Source organism: Prunus persica, chromosome G8, assembly GCF_000346465.2.
Source record: "Prunus persica cultivar Lovell chromosome G8, Prunus_persica_NCBIv2, whole genome shotgun sequence".
Taxonomy (NCBI): Eukaryota; Viridiplantae; Streptophyta; class Magnoliopsida; order Rosales; family Rosaceae; genus Prunus; species Prunus persica.
In genome coordinates, this window is record NC_034016.1 from 6,448,412 (window position 1) to 6,468,268 (window position 19,857).

The 19,857-nt window shown below is 35.3% G+C and overlaps 2 protein-coding genes across 7 annotated transcripts; both read left to right on the plus strand.

Moving 5' to 3' along the window:
• LOC18767956 (putative rRNA methylase YtqB) lies at positions 8,344 to 12,962 on the plus strand. 3 transcript variants are annotated; one of them, XR_002272909.1, is made up of 7 exons: positions 8,344 to 8,631; positions 9,089 to 9,152; positions 9,585 to 9,777; positions 9,896 to 9,969; positions 10,397 to 10,552; positions 11,694 to 11,773; positions 12,518 to 12,593. XR_002272909.1 is itself a non-coding variant. In XM_020570350.1 (6 exons), the coding sequence occupies exons 1-6, from the start codon at positions 8,394 to 8,396 to the stop codon at positions 12,642 to 12,644; spliced, it is 852 nt and encodes a 283-aa protein (XP_020425939.1). In that variant the 5' UTR covers positions 8,344 to 8,393; the 3' UTR covers positions 12,645 to 12,962. The 3 variants fall into 3 exon arrangements, 2 of the variants coding, with proteins under 2 accessions (XP_020425939.1, XP_020425940.1); XM_020570350.1 differs by lacking the exon at positions 11,694 to 11,773 and having other exon boundaries at positions 12,518 to 12,962; XM_020570351.1 differs by lacking the exons at positions 9,089 to 9,152; positions 11,694 to 11,773 and having other exon boundaries at positions 9,569 to 9,777; positions 12,518 to 12,962.
• On the plus strand, positions 13,290 to 19,136 carry LOC18766957 (DNA polymerase epsilon subunit B). Of its 4 annotated transcripts, XM_020570348.1 has the most exons (16): positions 13,664 to 13,727; positions 14,393 to 14,457; positions 14,624 to 14,687; positions 15,170 to 15,398; positions 15,518 to 15,695; positions 15,793 to 15,946; positions 16,047 to 16,178; positions 16,429 to 16,506; positions 16,798 to 16,902; positions 17,008 to 17,088; positions 17,186 to 17,316; positions 17,413 to 17,507; positions 17,627 to 17,726; positions 18,243 to 18,357; positions 18,508 to 18,618; positions 18,803 to 19,136. In XM_020570348.1, the coding sequence occupies exons 4-16, from the start codon at positions 15,230 to 15,232 to the stop codon at positions 18,941 to 18,943; spliced, it is 1,590 nt and encodes a 529-aa protein (XP_020425937.1). In that variant the 5' UTR covers positions 13,664 to 13,727; positions 14,393 to 14,457; positions 14,624 to 14,687; positions 15,170 to 15,229; the 3' UTR covers positions 18,944 to 19,136. The 4 variants fall into 4 exon arrangements, with proteins under 4 accessions (XP_020425935.1, XP_020425936.1, XP_020425937.1 ...); XM_020570346.1 differs by lacking the exon at positions 14,393 to 14,457 and having other exon boundaries at positions 13,290 to 13,727; XM_020570349.1 differs by lacking the exon at positions 13,664 to 13,727 and having other exon boundaries at positions 14,393 to 14,403.

Sequence of the window (19,857 nt, forward strand, 5' to 3'; positions counted from 1 at the left end):
CATTCTAAGGAGTTGTTTGAAAAATATTTCATCTTCGGTATTGGAGACCTCTCAATTTGGACCCAACTGTCCGACTGTTGCGTTCGACTACAGACCCAATCCAAGTCTCAACTATCCAAAATTTACAAAAACAACATCCTAACTCCAAAAAATACTATGAACTCTTTGTAACATGCACTTTCATTCTCTAATCTCAAATTCACAAATCTGAAAAAATTCCATTTCCAAGTTCCACATAAAATTGAAAACTAAAATCACTTTCCAAACAACTTTAAAATATTTTCAGTTTTTTTGAAAACTAAAATTGGTTACCAAACAAATTTTGTTTTTTAGGTTAATCGTTTTATTAGTCCCTGAACTTAGACCCGATTTGCATTTGAGACCCTCAATTTTCAAAATCGTTCATGTGGTCCTTCAACTTTAGTTTTGTTAGGACAAATGGTCCTGCCATCAATTTTGTTAATTTTCTTTTAAATGCAGGGGTAAAATTGTATTTTTGTATTAAATTGATTAAAATATGAATAAAAAATTAAAATTAAACTCTCTCTCTCCCCCACTCTTCCGATTTCTAATCCCCCCAAACTTGATTTTTCTTTTTCTTTTTGTTGATTTTTTATTTGAGTTTCTTTTATTGTTATTTTAAAGATATGATTTTTTATTCGTTTTTTTGGTTTTAATATAAAAATATCATTTTGCCCCTACATTTAACAGAAAAAGTTAACAAAATTAACGACTGGACCATTTTTCCTAACAAAAGTGAAGTTAAAGGACCATGGGAACGATTTTGGAAATTGAGGGACTCAAATGCAAATGGAGTCTAAGTTCAAGGACTAATGAAACGATTAACCCTTCTTTTTTTAATTTCTTAAAAATGAAAACTAAAAACTAGAGACTAAAAACTGAAATGGTTATCAAACGGGGCCTAAGGTTGTTGTCATTTTACACAAATCGCTCTCCCATGCTTCTTTCTTCCTCTCCCCATTTATGCTATTATTAATAAAACGTTTTTTATCAACTAGAGAGTAGAGTATGTTTTAAGAGCATTCGTAATGGGCTCCCTAAACCACCTCCTTAGACAAATTTTAGGTAGGAATTGAAAAAATAAAACTTCAACTGTACTCCCTATACACCTCCTAAAAATAGGGAGACTTTTAGGAGCTCCTAAATCTAAGGAGAGAAAAGACTCCTAGTGGCTCCAAGGGCGGTGCTATCCTCAGCCCAAATTTTTCCACCAAAAAAAAAAAATACATGTGTTATCAAGGTCTAAAATATCGATGGTATCGAAAATATCAGTAGTCAAAAAACAAAGAAATTTCGATAAAAATTGAATAAAAACCAAGGAGATTGTAAGAAAAACTTCGAAATTTTTATTGAAACTTTGGAGGATGTTTATTCAGTCAATTATCTATTAGTTTATCACCAACAAAAAATAATAATAATAAGGAAGGAAATGCATTGCATGATGGGTTAACTGATTTAAGTTGATTATGTAGTGAGCTGACAAACACTGTGAGTGTAGAAAATATGTAGTAATTAATGAAAGAAGATTAAATACACCATAATCATTTATATATAATAATTTACTACAATATTTTACACTTTATACATTGCATGGTAAGATACATGAGTGACTTAGTACCACAAAGATTTCTTATGAGGTTCAAATTTTTCACTATCTTCACCATCTCTATTTGTAAAGTAAGTGTATTGTAAAGAGTAGTCATCAAATGATAAACCCTCAAAATAGTTTTGCATGTAATTGTTCAAAACAAAACAATATAAATATACATATTTTAGCATATTATCACAAAAACATAAGCAACATAGTGGTTAAGGCGTTGGAGGAGTGAAATAGCAAAGGTTTGAATCCCCTTTGTGTGTGTGCTTTGTGTTTTTTTATTAACTTTTCCATTAAATCGATATTTTCGATATTTTTGATATTATAGCGATATTTTGACAAAATATTGTTGAAGTGTGAGCAAAATTATCGGCATCGATATTTTTCGATATTATCGATATTTTTCGATATTATCGATATTTATACGGTATGTGTATGGATACGTTCTGAAATATCCTTGACTTGAAAAAATGATAATATCCTCAATATTTCGTCGATATTATCAATATTTTAGCCCATTCTAAAAATTTTATAAAAAAAAATCAAAAGCAAACCCTACTCATATGTTGCTCATCTAGGTGGTCTCATATCTTCTCTCTCATTCTCTTCTGGCTATTAGACTTCTTGTTTCTCTCTCTCTCTCTCTCTCTTTGCTACCCGACAGCATCAAGTTTCTCCCTCTCTTTTTTTGGGGTCAAATTCTCCTTTTATTGTCTACATCTTCTATTATCTTGGGTGCGCAACTTGACAACAACATCTTCTCCTCTTCTTTTGTCAGCAAGTATTATTCTCATTCTCTCCTTTGCATTATATCTTTAATTATAATTATAATTTAAAATTGAGTATTCTAAAGTTTAATTAGGGATGAATTATAATTTTGGGATTTTGTTGAAATTAATTAGGGTGGTATCATTTTGTGAACTATATGGTGTTGATGTTCCTGATATAGGTGCTCGTTATATGATGGGCACACGTTGTTCTAATCAACAAAAAGATGATATTACAATTGAGCATGCTTATCGCGTTGATGTATTTAAAGATGTTATAGATTGCATGTTGAGGGAGTTAAATGACAGATTTTTGGAGCAAACAATTGAACTTCTTACCCTTAGCTCATCATTGGATCCTCGTAATTCCTTCAAGTCATTCAATATTGAGCATATATGTAAACTTGCCGAGAGATTCTATCCTACTAATTTCCTTCCACATGAGTTAAGAGCTTTAGAAATAAAGCTTAGATATTTTCAGAATAATATACGTCGCCTTCTTTGCTTTAAGGAAACCACTACTCTTCCTCAATTATGTCAACAATTGGTGGAAAGAAAACTACATTTTTCTTGACAGATTGATTCGGTTGGTGTTAACTCTTTCTATTTCTACATCAACAACATAACGAGCTTTCTCGTGTATGAGAATTATTAAGAATCGACTTTGAAGCACCGTAACTGATAAATTTCTTGCTGATTGTATGATCCTCCACATTGAAAGAGAGTTTGCTACTAACATCGATAATTTAAGAATTTAAGAGTTTCAAGCCTCGCATAGTTAAATTTTAGATTTAAACAGTGTTGTTTTGTATTGCATTGCATTTACTTTTGGTTTTAGTTTTAGGTTTTGTATTTGTTGAACTTTTATTTATGGATAGAGATGCATTTGAGGGTAAGGCTTATTATGTCCCCCCTGACTAGGTGTATCTTTTTATGTTTATTAATGAAATTCACTCGTACAGTCGAGTTTAGTATGTAAGTTTTGCCCAACCGGCTTTTGAATCCTACAACCGTCACTGAGTGGCTCCCTATAATTTAATGATGCTTTATTTTATGCATATTTTAAACTTTTAATTAATGTTAACTATTATAGTATTTATGACTCCCTAAACTAGGAAGTTGGATTGGAGTTCAAATTTTATAGAGAGCTCCTAAAATAGATTTTGTGTGTTTTTACCGATATTTTAACTAAAAATTAAGGAGCATGATTGCGGATGCTATAAAAAATTAAAAAAAAAAACCTATATATTTATATAAGGGGCTTTAGCTCAAGTGTATGTTATCATCACCTATTATCGCTTGTATATAAAACAAAATTAAAAACCATACATTTCTCAGCTTTTTGCCTAATATTAGAAAGAATAAAAATAAAACAAGCTGGTAAGTTAATACGGCGCTAAACACTCATTTAGGTCCACTACATAATGTATCCCATGACCCAAACTGTTCATTCTTAGTTCCTAATTGAAAGATCATCCCTACGAAATTTACTAAAATTGAAAAGTGTTTAGTTATCTATGTTATATAAATTAGGTAGTGAAAATATTTTTGATAGCCAATGAAATGTTTACAATAATAATCAAATGACTAAATGATTTTACACTTTGGCGAGTTCACTACTTTTTAAAAAAGAAACTAGTATGCATGAGTATTGGTGCCCACAAAAGGGGCTTCTATTGACACTTTTGGTGCCCAATATACTAAAAAGCACCCATGTAATATATTGAGTACCAAAAGTGCTAATACAAGCCCCTTTTTGTGGGCATCAATACCAATTCCAATTGCTATTTTTTTAGTAGTGATTTCTGCAAGGATGATTCATTAATGAGAACCTTAAAAATGAACATTTCAAATTATGAGATCATATTGTGAACTAGGCCCAAACTAGTAGTAGTTATTGTAGTATTAATGTGCACTCATGTATATAAGTAGCACTCAAATGCTAATCAGTTAGTAAGTTAATATGACGCTAATTATATGTTTGCGAATCATGACTATATATCACCGTTTTCATGTTGTTCCAATTTTTAAAGGAAAAAATGTAGTCAATTACCACATACCTACAGTCAAAGCTATCTACTTTTTTTAAAGGAAGAAATCTAATGCCTTACCCTCTCAACTAAATACAAGGCTAAAAGCATTTTATATAAAACACAAGAATATTTTTAAGTTTATACATATATGTATATTTATATATACACACACAAAGAGCATGTCTCTTTCGTGAACAAATTGGCCAAATGTTGAAGTATTATAAAACTATCATGTTATAGTCTTAAGGAAAAACTGAAAGGAACTTCTAATTATATTATAACACGTATACCACTACTACTTAGGCAAACTATAGTCTACAGATCATATAAATAAAAGCATAGTCATGATTGTCATATATATTCGTTTGTTTTAGGAATTAAATTGAATGTTAGTTCAATATTTTCAACATGTTTTACTCAAAATCATTAATTCTTTTGAGTCTTTCTTTTTTTCTAAGTGACTTCTGGAAAATTTGGACCTCGTGTTTTGCAACATAAATGTCTCAATCATGTAGAATTGTAACCAAGGGGTATTTTGAAAATAACTTGAATACGTTACCGACACAAGGTGCTACCTAAAGAAATTTTATATTCAGGACACGAAAAGGGAGTTATCACTCATACATCTGAATTTGTAACAAAACAAAATACTTATGTATATATTGGCTAGCACACTGTTGGAATTCTATGGTGAAGTGGTTGCCCTCGCAATTGAGGATCTATAATTTGGTTAGCATGCTACCTCTTAAAATACACTTATGCAAATTTCTTTGGTATAAGTCACATAACTAATGGGTTTTATGAGACCAGTCTGAAATTTAATGATGATCTCATGTTGATTCAATATAGAGCACATCAAGTTTTAACAGAATTAAGCTCTAAAGATGTTTGTGTATTGATGAATGCTGATATGAGGAAACAATTACATATAAAAAATTGAAATGTATGGTGTGGTTAAGTGTACTAGGGACATTTTTGACAAAGATAGTAAGAAGTACCTTGATGTTGGAACAAACGAACTTCTAGATCATAGTTATAGAATGAGAGGTGCACGTGCTATTTATGGGAGTTGTTATGTGAGATTTGAACTTTTATGCTTTTATTAAGGGTGGTGCTAAATGAATTCTTAAATTAATTGAGTACACTTATGATCTAAGTACACCCTAATATTTAAACCAAAAAGTAAATTTAACTAAGTGCACACTATTTAACTATCAAAAATACCCCTGGTACACCCTAATACACTCTATCACACAACATCAAACCCATTCAAGAGCTAGCTGCCAAATACTATTAGACCACCAAACCCACCTTGTTGCCGGACTTGCTACTTAACCCACCAATGCAGCCTACCAAACTTCAAGGTATGTAATTGATTTTTTATTCTTTACAAGTTTTGTCAAAATATTATACTCAATTTTACCTTGTAGTACAGTCTTGGCATTGGGTTGTATTTGGATTATGAATTAAGTTTGATTAAGATTGTATATCAAAATTTTCGAAACTGGAAATGTTGATTCGCAATGCCTTTGGCCCTGGTGTGCCAAACGTTCTTCTTGGCGTTCGCCGTCGCCCCACCAAATACCTCCCTAAACTTCCAGTGGTTCTCTCTCGAAAGTTTTGGTGGTGAACTATCGAAAGCTTGTTGTATGATGGCATGATGGGAACGTCAGTGCTGCATAGTCTTCAAGTTGTTGAAAAAAAGAGAGGTGCAGTTCTCTGTCAAGCCATAAGATGGAGAAATGGATGATGGGTTCAACCCAATGGTCCTAAACACATTGATAAATTGCTCAACCGACGAGGTGCCTTTTTCAATCCCGTCTCGTTTGACAACTAGCGCCAACGTGAACGATGGAACTAGAGTGCAAGTAGCTTTAAAAGGTGAAATTAGTTCGAGCCACAAACTTGGCCTACTAACAAATGTAGCTGGTGATGTCAAGACGCTTGTTGCACCAGATAAAATTGTTAGTAGCAGAAACATGAGGCCACAATCATGGTACTAAGGTAACCACGAAACAATCACGCTGTTCAGGTGAAGATCGTAAGCCTTTTAGCTATAGCTTTGGGATCCCAGTTGCTCCTGAAGTGTACTGAACCAAATACACATCCTTGTTGAATGACAACAAGTATAAAAACAAATAAGAGAATAATAATAAATCGAAATATGATATATATATATATAATCAAATTAATACAGCAGTATAATAAATTACAAAATACTGACTTGGATAGATGATAAAGTCCTGCAGAGTTGCAGTGTCTTTTAGATAGTATTTCTCCTCTGCTATTGTGTTTGTAGTTCGATAGGAGTCTGTCCACCAAGATTAAACTATCACAAATCAAAGCCTAAGCTCTGTGGCTTTGATTTATGGTGAAGAGTGATATGATTTCTCTCAGGAAGTGCTTATGTGTGAGAATGATAATGATGTTCCAAAAAATTTCTGTTGTAGTCAATATATAGAGGTTTGACACCTCTTCATCCAACAGTTACATTAATTATTTAACATCTTCGAACGAATTTCTAATTAATAAAAAGAAATTATTAATTAAATCAACAGAGCCCAAGACCAAAGGCTGCCCAAGGCCCATCTTTTGACAATTATATATTTCAAGCCCAAACCATGATGATGCCCAACTTTGCCTTCACTAGGCTCATACCCTATTTAGTATTTCTAACTTTGCCTTCACTAGGCTCATACCCTATTTAGTATTTCTAAAGTGTTGGTGATTAAAACCATGGAAGGAAACAACTCCCTTCCAATGTGGGACTAAATGCAATTGTATTTTTCTTATACAAACTCTAACAATCCTCTCCTCTGCTCTGCAGCTTTTGTATGGTGAAAATTTAGGACCCAATTGGGAAAGTTCTAACTTTCTGTCTTTAGCTTTGATGTCAACCGTGGAAATCCAGTGGGGACTTTGCAACATATGAACAAGCTTTTTGTTGGAGGATTAGGAAGATGTGTAGTTGTTAATGCTTGTGATGTAAGTGGGGTGAGCTATGGCAACTATAGGCTTTGTTTGGGAGAGGGCTCTTATAAGGTGGTGAAAGTCTTGATTAGTGAAAGAAGGGTCAGGTGGGGAAATGGGCACGCTCAAAAGGCCAGCTCTTTGGCACCTCAAAATGGGCTCGACTAGTTCGAGCCCGATGAGCAAAGGATGACGACAGTGTCACCTCTTTAAAGTGGGATGGGCAATTGAGAAGTACTGCACAAGGGTTGAGTTAAAATTAATGGCGGTGCCGTCTTTGACCCAAACAAAGGTTTTTTGAGGTAGGTTTTTTCGCTTACATTTGATTGTGATTGAATATGGTGGGTATGGTTTACTTATTAAAATTACATTTGTTTCAAAATTCAAAATATCTTTTTTTGTCATTTTATATTAGAATAAATTAGTAATTAAATAAATAGTTTGGTCAAAGGTTGTACTCAGTTAATTGCAGGGCTCGTTTAAAAGCACCCTTTATTAACTCACATTTGTTCCGTATAATGAATTCTTTGAGCGTGTCACTCATAAGCACATTTAAAAAATGCCATTCATAAGTCTTCTTTTTTTCTTTCATCAAATTTCTTAGCAGCCAAACAGTTCATAGCCATATTTTAGATAAAGAGAGAGAGTTTAATTTTAATTTTTTATTCATATTTTTATCAATTTTGATGCAAAAATACCATATTGTCCTTGCATTTAACAGAAAAGTTAACAAAATTGACGGCATGTCCATTTGTCCTAACGAAACTAAAGTTAAAGGACCACGGGAACCATTTTGAAAATTGAGGTACTCAAATACAAATTGAGTCTAAATTCATGAACTAATAAAACGATTAACCTTTAATATAATTGGTGCACAAATTTGGCTAAAAAAATAATAATTTTGATATTAAATTTGTTGGATTAGATTAGCGAAATACTTCAGGGGTATTGCTGAAAATCCATTTTAATTGGGGATGGCCTAAGAGAGCTCGAAAGAGATAAGAGATGTTGGCACTGCCGCTGAGATTAGGCGCGCATTGGCCTGCGGTACAAAAACCTCTAATATCAACTTCAACACGGTGGTTCGTTTTCCCCTATCCGCGAAACGTTTCGCTGAATGGCAATAGCCCCAGAGACCACTTTGACCGAAACGTTTCGAGGATCCCTGCGAATTCAACATCTATCACTGGCAAGACCAATGATTTCGTTTCCGTTTCTCTCCCCAAAGACTCTCCTCTGTTTGGTACTCTTAACCCCCTTTTTCTTTGTCATCACAAGTACGCAGATATGATGCTGCCTTTATCTAAAATATGGCTATGAACTGTTTGGCTGCTAAGAAATTTGATGAAAGAAAAAAAGAAGACTTATGAATGGCATTTTGTTTATTTAACTCCCGAATAGTACAAATGCTCAATTTTATAGTCAAAGTTTCTATCTTTTTTATTTCTTCTTAATTTTTCTTTGGGCAGGAGGAGGGAGGGTATGTGTGGTTTGAATTGTTCATTTTCCGAGTAACAAAACAGAGCAGTAGTTTGTGAGTTGTGGTTCTGGAATATGATTATATGAGGAATTGTGTATCGTATAAAGTTAAATGTGTTTGATTTTGGAGTGAAGTCGAATTTGAGTTAAAGAGAAAATGTGAGTTGAATTGTTAAAATCTTTTAAATCATGCGCTTATTAGAATTTGAACCACAATTCAGGCTTGGAGGATTTACTGGTGAGCTTTATCTTGGGCAAGAAGAGGGCCACAGAAGTTTCTCACTTGTAAGAAGTTAATGACTAATTTCCCAAAATATGTGTGCATTTTGGATTGGAGGATTTACTATATCTACATTTGAGCCTACCTTAACCCACTTCTGACTTTTAACTTTATCAAGCATCTCTGGCTTTTTTGGTGTGCATTATCCTCTTTGACATATGCTGTTTATGCTTAGCTTGGCTGTTGAAAGCCTTTTCGTATAGGCTTCAATTAGCTATGCTTATAAATGCACTTGACGAAGGTTGACATTAGTCTATCTGCAGTTCTGCCCTAGCAGTTGTTTTAACATACATCAAGTTTTGAAAATTTGAGTGCTTGAAATTATATGTTTACGTTTCTCAACACTCTCAGCCAATAGATTGATTTCATATTTTTACATTTCTTTCGTAATAATTTTGTTTAAACATTTAATACCTTCTAGTTTCTATTCTTAACAGGGTTTGGAAAAGTGTTGTCCAAAAAGGAGATACAGTCATTGATGCCACTTGTGGCAATGGTCATGATACCTTAGCAATGCTGAAGATGGTTGCTGATGAATCGTGTAAGGGTTCTGTTTACGGGCTGGATGTTCAGGAAGCTGCTTTACAGAAAACTTCTTCTTTGCTGGAAGAGTCGGTCGGTCCAAGTGAGGTACCCTTCTGTGCATTGGATGTCTGGACTGGACTGAACATAGTATCAATCTCGTGATGTGTTTTCTTTTTAAGGTTGTGGATGTATGCTAATTCTCCTTAGTTTCAATTATATGCAGAAAGAACTTATTAAGCTCTTCTCCAAATGCCACAGTAAAATGGATGAAGTTCTTCCAAAAGATACATCTGTCAGGTACTCACTATAACCCAAGTTTCTTGATGTTCCTATCTTATGTTCTGTGTTTAAAATCTTAATGCAATTGGCATTTGATTTATGAGAAACGTGCGCAGAGCTAAAATAAGAAAGAAACTCTAGGCTGTTAAATTTCTTCTAATGGCCAAGATTAATGCAAATGCTTTTTGTATTTCTGTTTTATGTTCGATTGTTATAATCATAAACTTATCGGTATTCATATTATTTGCTTCAATAACTTTTGGCTCTTTATTGAAGTCGGAATGTGTTCTGTATATTAACCAGGAAAGTTATTGAATATTCGACTAATGTTTATTATACTTAATATCATGTTCATATTTTATGGAAATATTATCGAACGTGTTACTGCATTATTTTTCTTAGTAGAAAACTTCTTCCTGAAAGGTTTGATTTCGTGGGTGATTAGGCTTGTCGCTTTCAATCTTGGCTATCTTCCTGGGGGTGACAAAACAATTATCACACAGTCAGAAACAACACTGAAGGCATTGGAAGTTGCAAAAAGTATCATGGTGCCTGGAGGTCTTATCAGTATAGTGGTTTATGTGGGGCATCCTGGTGGATGGTAACAGTTCTGTTCTCAAATTTTATTTTTATTCACTCTGTATGCTAGCTTGTGCTCCCTAGTTTTTATTACGTTCATTATGCAGGTTGAGCAAAACCTATAACAATGGCTTGAGTAATTTTCGTTTAAGATACTAGAATAAATAAACAGATAAAGTTGGATAGTTAGGCCAATATAAGCTCAATTAAGTTCCTCCCAAACCACGCCTGAAATATTTTGCTTTTTATTATTAACAAAGGAATAGTTCTTTTGTAGCTAAAAACAATGAGTATGTTATAGCATGTTCTTTTGTAGCTAAAAACAATGAGTATGTTATAGCATGGGAAAATTGTTTTGCCCTATTGAATTTGAGTGTTTAGTGGGAGCATGACTTCTAAGGAACTTCTTGTGCAATGAAAGCAACAGTTGGAAGCTTGCCTTTTCAATCAACCCCTTTTTATTTTATTTTATAAAGTCTGGTAGATGAAGCCATCATTTATGCTTCCCCTTCAGATTAGTTTGGAATTGGATTAAGATATACGTGGTTAGTTTTGGGTACTAGAGGAGTGGGATAGGCTGTTTGGGTTTTACGTTCTGGTCTTGCTCTGAGAGGAGAGAGGGGGAAGGGGAGAGTGAGATTGGAAGTCTTCTGTGACTAGTAAATTGGAAGTCTCGGACTCTTGTTAAGTTTGTGTATTTTCAGAATGAAGAATAATCTGTTTTTAGGCTCAAAACAAATAACATGAATTGAATTCTAGGACACCGATGCTACTGTAGATCATAATAGAAGCTTTCTGCTCATGTTCCAGTCAGGGAAACAGAAAGTGCAGTATCCAAGATTGTGCTTGATTCTTGAAATTGTTATTAATATTGATTTATGACATTGGTGATTGAGTTGGAGATTTCCAAATTGGACAATTCTTATTGCTTTGCTGATATGGATCCAATGTGCTTTGTTTTGGCAAAAAGGGTCCAACTTATTGTACATTATTTGTTCTTTTGGACTTGATACGTATAAGTTTAGTTTTGTCATATGCTCCTGACTTGCTTGTTCTAACTGTGGGCACACATGTCTAATCTGCATGGTTGTTGAATTGATTAACTTAAGCACTTGGCAGCCTGAATAGTCCAATATATCTCCTTGGTTATGTTTCTCTTGTAGACCTAATGTGAGGCAAGGAGGTCCAGTACTACCATGTCTCAGTTATCAGGAAGTGGGAATACAATATCTACAGTCAACAGGTTGTGATGGGTTTTGGAGCATAAAAATGTGCAGAGAAATTAATTTCTTTTTATGGAAAGCTTTATGAGGTCAGAAATCACAATTTATGTAACTTTCAGGGATGGCCCAGGAACAGAGAGGATAATTTGGTTATAGGAAAAGTATGCATAGGTGGTAGAGATGAATGCATAGTGATTCTATAAAATTTGCATGGTTGGTAAAATAATTTAGAGTGTTGGTATGGATTTGAATGGATCCCTGATCAAACTATAATATTTATTTTTGGATTGGAAATGATGGGGTTGTTACTGACTATAATTCAAAAATCTGTTGACCTAAAATTGAGTAAGGTGTCTGAGTTTTTGAGGTACTGGAAGTTGAAAAGGTTAAATTACTTAAAATATGTTTTTATTCGTTAGATGTGCTTGCGGACAGTGAAGTGGAGAGTCTAAAACACACTATTTGCATTCCTCTTGTACGCTTGTACACTTGTATTCTCTTGTAAGTTGGGATTGATTTGATTGTTCTTGCACGAATATATGTATATATAGTTGGCTGATGATCAAACTATGCAAATGGTGTGCATGGGTTTAAACTGATGTGAGGGTGAGAATTGTTTTGTGCAAAGATTGCTTCCTTGTGCTTCTTTTATTTATTTGCAAATTCCGTGTACATACTCTATTCCATAGTTCATGTTGCTTCATTTGAGTTGTTAGAGCTTCCACGCTTATGCTTTAGATTTATCATCTCTTTTTACTGTTCAGGGAAGAACTGAAGACTATCCGAGACTTCATCTCCAAATTATCAGTTGAGAAATGGATCTGCTATGAGTTTCAGACAGTAGACCGATCATGGTCTCCTATACTTATTTTCTTGTTCAAGAAATGTTGAATCGTCGAGTTGCTCCATTCTTTGTCCATCTCTTTTCAAAGAATGAGATACTTTGGGAAGAAACCAAGCTCTCTTTCTAGCAAGAGAATTAAGGAAGTTATTGTAGCACAGTTTTTAGAATTTTATTCCTGAGGACAAGGATGTTCTGCAGAGGAGAGGAATGTTAAAAATCTAGGAGCATATTTCAGATAGCAATATTCAATTCGTAATTAGTTGGTTTGCAAAGTCAATTAGTGCTTCTTTTTTGAGTTAATTACGACTTGTACCCCGCCAGTTTTGGGTAAAATTTCAATTCAATCCTTTCTTGATCTTATGATATTTATCTTCCCAATATTGGAATATGTCCTGAACTCAGATCTCCTTCGCTTTTATGAAATAACTCTAATCACAAGTATGACCTAATCTAAACTTCACACAGAAGGTACTATCCGGTTATCCAAATAGCTTCTAACAAGTTATAACAAAGTCTGTTTTCACGCAGATGTGAGTTAAAGCCATCATGCCAAGGCATTGTCCATGCACTCTTACACTCAAGTTCGAACCCCATGTCCGTAGATTAAAGCAGTTTAGACTACCCCTTTATCAAAAAGACAAAGAACTGGTGTTTCCACACGGATTGTCACTAATTACTTCAGTTCACTCTTACATAACATGTCATTTTCTCCTCTTGTGCCTGCGTGACCCACCAGAATACACGAGAAGCATCAAAAGGAATAAGACAAGCCATGAGGTAATCACGCCACTACCTATTTTTTTTCCCCAGAAAGACGACTGAACCCAAAAAAAAAAAAAAAAAAAAAAAAAAAACCACAATGAATTATGGCCTTCACTTAGTCCTTGTCTTGAGGGCTTAAAAATACATTTGTTAATGTTGGGCTCCCATCCCTCTCTCTCTCTCTCTCTCTCACAGTCTCTTCTTCATTTTGGTCTCTCTTTTTCTGCAAAATTTTCCCCCTCCTCTCCTCCCTCTCTCTCAAAAATTTGGTATTGGGTATTTGGGTTTATCATTTTCCAACTTACTCAGTACCCGGAGCCTCATCCAGCGTATAAGGGGAACAAGTCGCAGAGTTGTCATCGTGCCTGGTAATCCTTGTCCTCTCCCTTTCATTTTCTCAAATAGTTATTTTAGATTAGAAAACCATTTCTACCGTTGAACAAAATGCTGAACCAGTATCGCTAAACTTCAATTGCTTCGACGCGAGGCCTATATTTCATCAATTTATTCCCTTTCAAGAATCATTCCTTATCCCTCTGCTGCTCTAATGCTAATATTTTGGATATGTGAGATCCCCGATTGAACCCATATCTCATGTTCGAACTTATATGCTCTCTGCATCTTCGTCTTATCACCTGGTGCCATTTCTAGGGACCCCTTGTTTGAATTTGGTCAAATTATCGCAGCCTCAGAATGCGCTCGCTGCGTTTAGGGTCTCTGTGCGTCATTTTTGTTTGGAGACTGTTACAGTGGATCAAAGTTTTGACTGTGATGGGAGGAGTGGTATTGAGGACGATTCATTAGAAAGTGATTTCGTTTCCCTTTTTCTTTGTCGTCACAAGTACGCAGATATGATGCTGCCTTTATCTAAAATATGGCTATGAACTGTTTGGCTGCTAAGAAATTTGATGAAAGAAAAAAAGAAGACTTATGAATGGCATTTTGTTTATTTAACTCCCGAATAGTACAAATGCTCAATTTTATAGTCAAAGTTTCTATCTTTTTTATTTCTTCTTAATTTTTCTTTGGGCAGGAGGAGGGAGGGTATGTGTGGTTTGAATTGTTCATTTTCCGAGTAACCAAACAGAGCAGTGGTTTGTGAGTTGTGGTTCTGGAATATGATTATATGAGGAATTGTGTATCGTATAAAGTTAAATGTGTTTGATTTTGGAGTGAAGTCGAATTTGAGTTAAAGAGAAAATGTGAGTTGAATTGTTAAAATCTTTTAAATCAAGCGCTTATTAGAATTTGAACCACAATTCAGGCTTGGAGGATTTACTGGTGAGCTTTATCTTGGGCAAGAAGAGGGCCACAGAAGTTTCTCACTTGTAAGAAGTTAATGACTAATTTCCCAAAATATGTGTGCATTTTGGATTGGAGGATTTACTATATCTACATTTGAGCCTACCTTAACCCACTTCTGACTTTTAACTTTATCAAGCATCTCTGGCTTTTTTGGTGTGCATTATCCTCTTTGACATATGCTGTTTATGCTTAGCTTGGCTGTTGAAAGCCTTTTCGTATAGGCTTCAATTAGCTATGCTTATAAATGCACTTGACTAGGGTTGACATTAGTCTATCTGCAGTTCTGCCCTAGCAGTTGTTTTAACATACATCAAGTTTTGAAAAATTTGAGTGCTTGAAATTATATTTGTACATTTCTCAACACTCTCAGCTAATAGATTGATTTCATATTTTTACATTTCTTTCGTAATAATATTGTTGCCATATTGTAATCGTTTTTCCATAAATAAAATCTTCAAACGATTCCATTGACAAATCTCAAAAGTTTGTTGTCCATGTTACCCAGATTTTAACAAAAGCAACGGCGAAATGCCTAGGTTTTAGCAAACGGAACACAGAGAGAGAGATGAGCAGCTCCATGAGGAAGAAGGTGCAGAAGAAGTGCAAGATCAGAGGCTACACACTTGAATTGGACGCCATCGACGAGATCCTCTCCTTTGAATCCGAATTCAGCAACGACTCTGCTTTGGACGATCCCGTCGATATCCTCCTCGACCTCCTCGCGACCCAGCCCAGTACTTTCCCCCATTTCTTTCGTGTCTTATTATTTGTTCACAAGTCAATCATTTTCATCTTGTTCTTTTTTCCTTAAAGTAAAGCTTGTTTCTTTTTCTTATTTTTCTTGGGGTGGCAGTAAAAGACAAGGAGACGGTGCACTGCATTGCTACCCGTATATTGGGTGCTGATGCGGCCATCAATGAAACCCCCGACGGCGATGGTGATGATGTTATAAGAGCCTCTGATTTGCTCATAATTGATGCCTTCAAGGTCCCAAAGTTCCGATATGATCCCATCAAGAAGGTTTTTTACAAGTATGTTTCAATTTTTGCCAACCAATTCTTAATCTTTATAGTGAGTAGTATAAATTTATTGAAAATGCTTTTTTTTTTTTTTGGAGGAAATTTTTAGGCATACTGGGAGCCTACCCATGCATGGTGACGCATTTTCGAAAGCAGCTCTGTATAAGGATAGGTTTCTCTTGCTCTCCCAGATGCTCTCTCGCCATAAGGATTTTTCCAAACCAGCCTTTGATTCTGAATTGTCAGATTTCGGACGCTGTGAGGTTGGTACTGACATTGTCTTTATTCGACGAAATCTAGTTGGGTTTCTTTCCTAAATGCCAAAGTTCAATTAAATAAATTCCTGTATGGTATGGTGGTCAGATATCTCCAATTCAGTCTCTGATTGGGCAAACTGGAAGGAGATGGGTGATGGGTCTGATATCTCAGTTGGAGGATGGCCATTTTTACTTGGAAGACCTTTCTGCTTCTGTTGAAATCAACTTATCCAATGCAATATCCTTTACACCCTCTCATCATTTATAACTTCACACTTGACGCTTGACCTTTGGGCTGTTCTGTTTGCATCTAATAGAGAGTGACTAACTGGTGTCTTGTCATTTGATGAAATGCATTGATTCCTTGTCTTTATGATAATGGCTCATGGGTGTGGTAGGTTATGGCTATGCCTGAACTCATAAAAGCTAGAGTTGAGGTTCAGTCAAATCAAAAGCATGAAATCATCATTTTCCTTGACAATATATACAAGATAACTGCAGGATTTTTTGTAGAAAACACAATAGTTGTTGCAGAAGGCGAGATGCTCTTAGAGGGTGTCTTTCAGGTTAGATAACATTCTTTTATTCTCTTTACTCGTAAAAAGAAATTGCACATCCTTTTACTACTCCTAATATGAGGTTGGATCAGATTATCATAAATTCATAATATGTTAATCCCTTTAGCTAATCCAGAGCAGATCAGTGTATATAAAAAGAAAATCAAGTGAAGTTATTTGCCATGAGATTGTACCAGGCATCAGGTTCCTAACTTTGGATCAATGTATATGTATGAGATGTAAACATTTAACTTATGAAGTTAATCTTTAAAGAGATGCTAACACTTACTTTTTGTGAAGGTGTTTAATTGCGGATTTCCTCCGCTTGAGGGCAGAGATAAGTCACTCCAATTTCTTGCAGGACATGACTCTTTTGGTAGTGGTACACTAACAGAACAGGAGACGGTATCCTAAACTTGCTTTTTGGTGATATTCAAAATTGTCTAATTGTTCAACTTTATAGACTAGCCAATTATTATGAATTTACGGTTTCCTATACACTTCAAACAGCTCAGACTTGCAAAGTTGGAAAGAGAAGCAGTTAATGGGAATGTTGTTATACTGTCTGACATTTGGCTAGACAATGAAGAGGTTATTCTTCTTGCTTTTGTAAAGATGGTTAAACTTCTTTTGTTTCTCAGAGTACTGTACTTGACATTAAGTGATAGTTCTTTTCTTATTTGAGAAGGCTATGGGAAAGCTGGAGAGAGTCCTTGATGCTTTTGAGAATGAGGACTTTGTGCCGTGCTTATTTGTACTCATGGGGAATTTTTGTTCTCATCCATGTAATCTTGGTTTCCACTCCTTCTCCAATCTCAGGTGAGGAATATTTTGCTAAGATTTATTTTGTTGACTGAAAACAGTCTTTTCTTTCTTTAACAAGTAACAGTAATAGTGAACAAACTGGATGTGCAGGTCGCAGTTTGGCAAGCTAGGGCAAATGATTGCTGCCCATCCACGGCTAAAAGAGGGTAGTTGTTTTCTATTTATCCCGGGTCCCGATGATGCAGGTATATCACACTTGCTTTAACATGCTTCTCCAAAGAAAGAATATGTTTCTTCAAAAATGGGCCTATAGTCCGGGTATATCACACTTGCTTTAGTGCTCTCTGCTTTTCGACAATTTCAGGCCCTTCAACTGTTCTACCAAGGCCTTCTTTACCAAAGTATTTAAGAGAAGAGCTTCAAAATCACATTCCAAATGCCATATTTTCAAGTAATCCTTGTAGGTATGTTTTTCTGATCACTGATGAGTTGACGTATAAATGATGAGATAAGTATTTTATTGCAGACTAGCCTCTTAGCACATGCTCACGCATGTGCCAATTGGTTTTCTTTTTATTTATTTATTTGATTTTTAGAATTAAGAAAAGATAACATGGGTAGTTATGTTCCATAAAAGTAGGATCTATTATTTGATTTTGTTTTTAATTTTAATTTTTTAATATGAAAAAAATGTAAATTTACCATATTATCATCATTTAATTAATAATTTCAATTCTTAATAATTTCATTAACCAAGGGCATTTTCTGGCATTTTGAATGTTTCACCATTCTCTGCCTTTTGCTTTATATATATAGATAACTGCACACTCTGGTGTACTTAGATTCACATTTTATGAATTCTAAGACAAAAGAGCTTACTTCTCACCTGGCACATTGGGATTCTTGAGTACAAAGTGTGTCTTCTGTGCTTGTAGTTTCAGTTGGCTTTCTGATCAATGACTTGCCATACTTGAATGCAGAATGAAGTTCGGTAGCCAGGAGGTGGTATTCTTCCGTCAGGATCTGCTGTACAGAATGCGCCGTTCATGTCTGATGCCCCCTTCTACAGAAGAAACTACTGATGACTTTGAGCATGTGATCTCTCTCTCTCTCTCTCTCTCTCTCTCTCTCTCTCTCTCTCTCTCTCTCTCTCTCTAATATATGCATGTACATATATTCTTAATATCTTGTTAACTGGTGCATAATTACTAAGAAAACTAACAGGTTCTCATTTTTTTGTCACAGCTGGTTGCTACCATAACCCATCAATGTCATCTCTGCCCTCTCCCTCTTATTGTACAACCGATTATCTGGAATTATGACCACTCCCTGTACCTCTATCCAACTCCACATACGGTAATACTGATATTCATTTCTTGTCCATTTCACCTTCCCTTCTCCCGTGGAGTTCCTCCATAATGAGTGGTGTTTTACAAAGCAATTCCTATCTACTAAAACTGAAACTTTAGAAGACACTTGGACCATCATAAATCATTAAGTCATTAGTAAGTCTTGACAGACCTTTGATTTTCATGTGCAGATAGTTTTAGGTGACAGAAGCGAGCAAAAGGCTTTCAAATACACAGGAATCACTTGTTTTAATCCTGGTTCCTTCTCAAGTGATGGCGCCTTTGTGGTATACCGTCCTGACAATCAGGAAGTTGAATTGTCATCCTTATAGTCAGAATCATCAATTGATGGACAAAATTAATTTGTTTTGTTTGTAGTGAATATGCAGATTTCCATTACTTCCAAATTTAGAGACATTTGCAGTTCGCGGTGCTACTTTGTTTTGTTTACTTCTCTTGTTAGGCACAACCAATTGGATGTCATTACTGCGACAACCCTGAATACCATGCCTTGCTTCCTCAGTGTGATCATAATTGCCTACAACATCATTTAAAAAATCTTTGACAAGAAAAAGGTCCCTTCCCGGAACTCAAACCTGGAAGTTTAGAAATCTGTCTTGAAAATTTCCTTCTCAGCGTGTTTTTCATCATGACCAGCATTAGTACGATCACCACTGTTTGAACCAATTGAAATTGAATCCAAAACGAAGGAGTCATACATATCAGAGTAACATTTGGTATGCATATCACCGTAACAGCTCACCCGTGTATGAATTCCATTTAGTAGCTTTATTTGCCAAGTCTTATTTCGAGATTGGTGGCGCATAGCTGAACCAGTGCACCTTCTACCTGTAAATGACTTGACAGAATAAGTAAAATCAAGAGGAGGCCCTTTCAGCACCTTTTGTCGATTAACCTTGAATGGATAAATTGGTGGTGGGTAAACCAGATGCAGAGTGTCCATATTGACCAGAGTACCAGATACCAAGTGATTTATATTGTCAGGACATACCGGCGGCAGTGCCACAGTTCTCCAATGTCCGTCGGGTTCACGGAAAAGCACTGAAAGGATAGGACACCTGAGAAGTTAAAATAAGTGATGAATAGACAGTCATTTCCCTGAGGCTCCCATGAATCAACTCAGCTTGTCAATGAACAATAATAGATCAGATGATTCTACCTGCCATACCAAAACACTGGCCCAGACTCTACTTTAATGGTAACTAGTACAGTAGTACTCTCATCA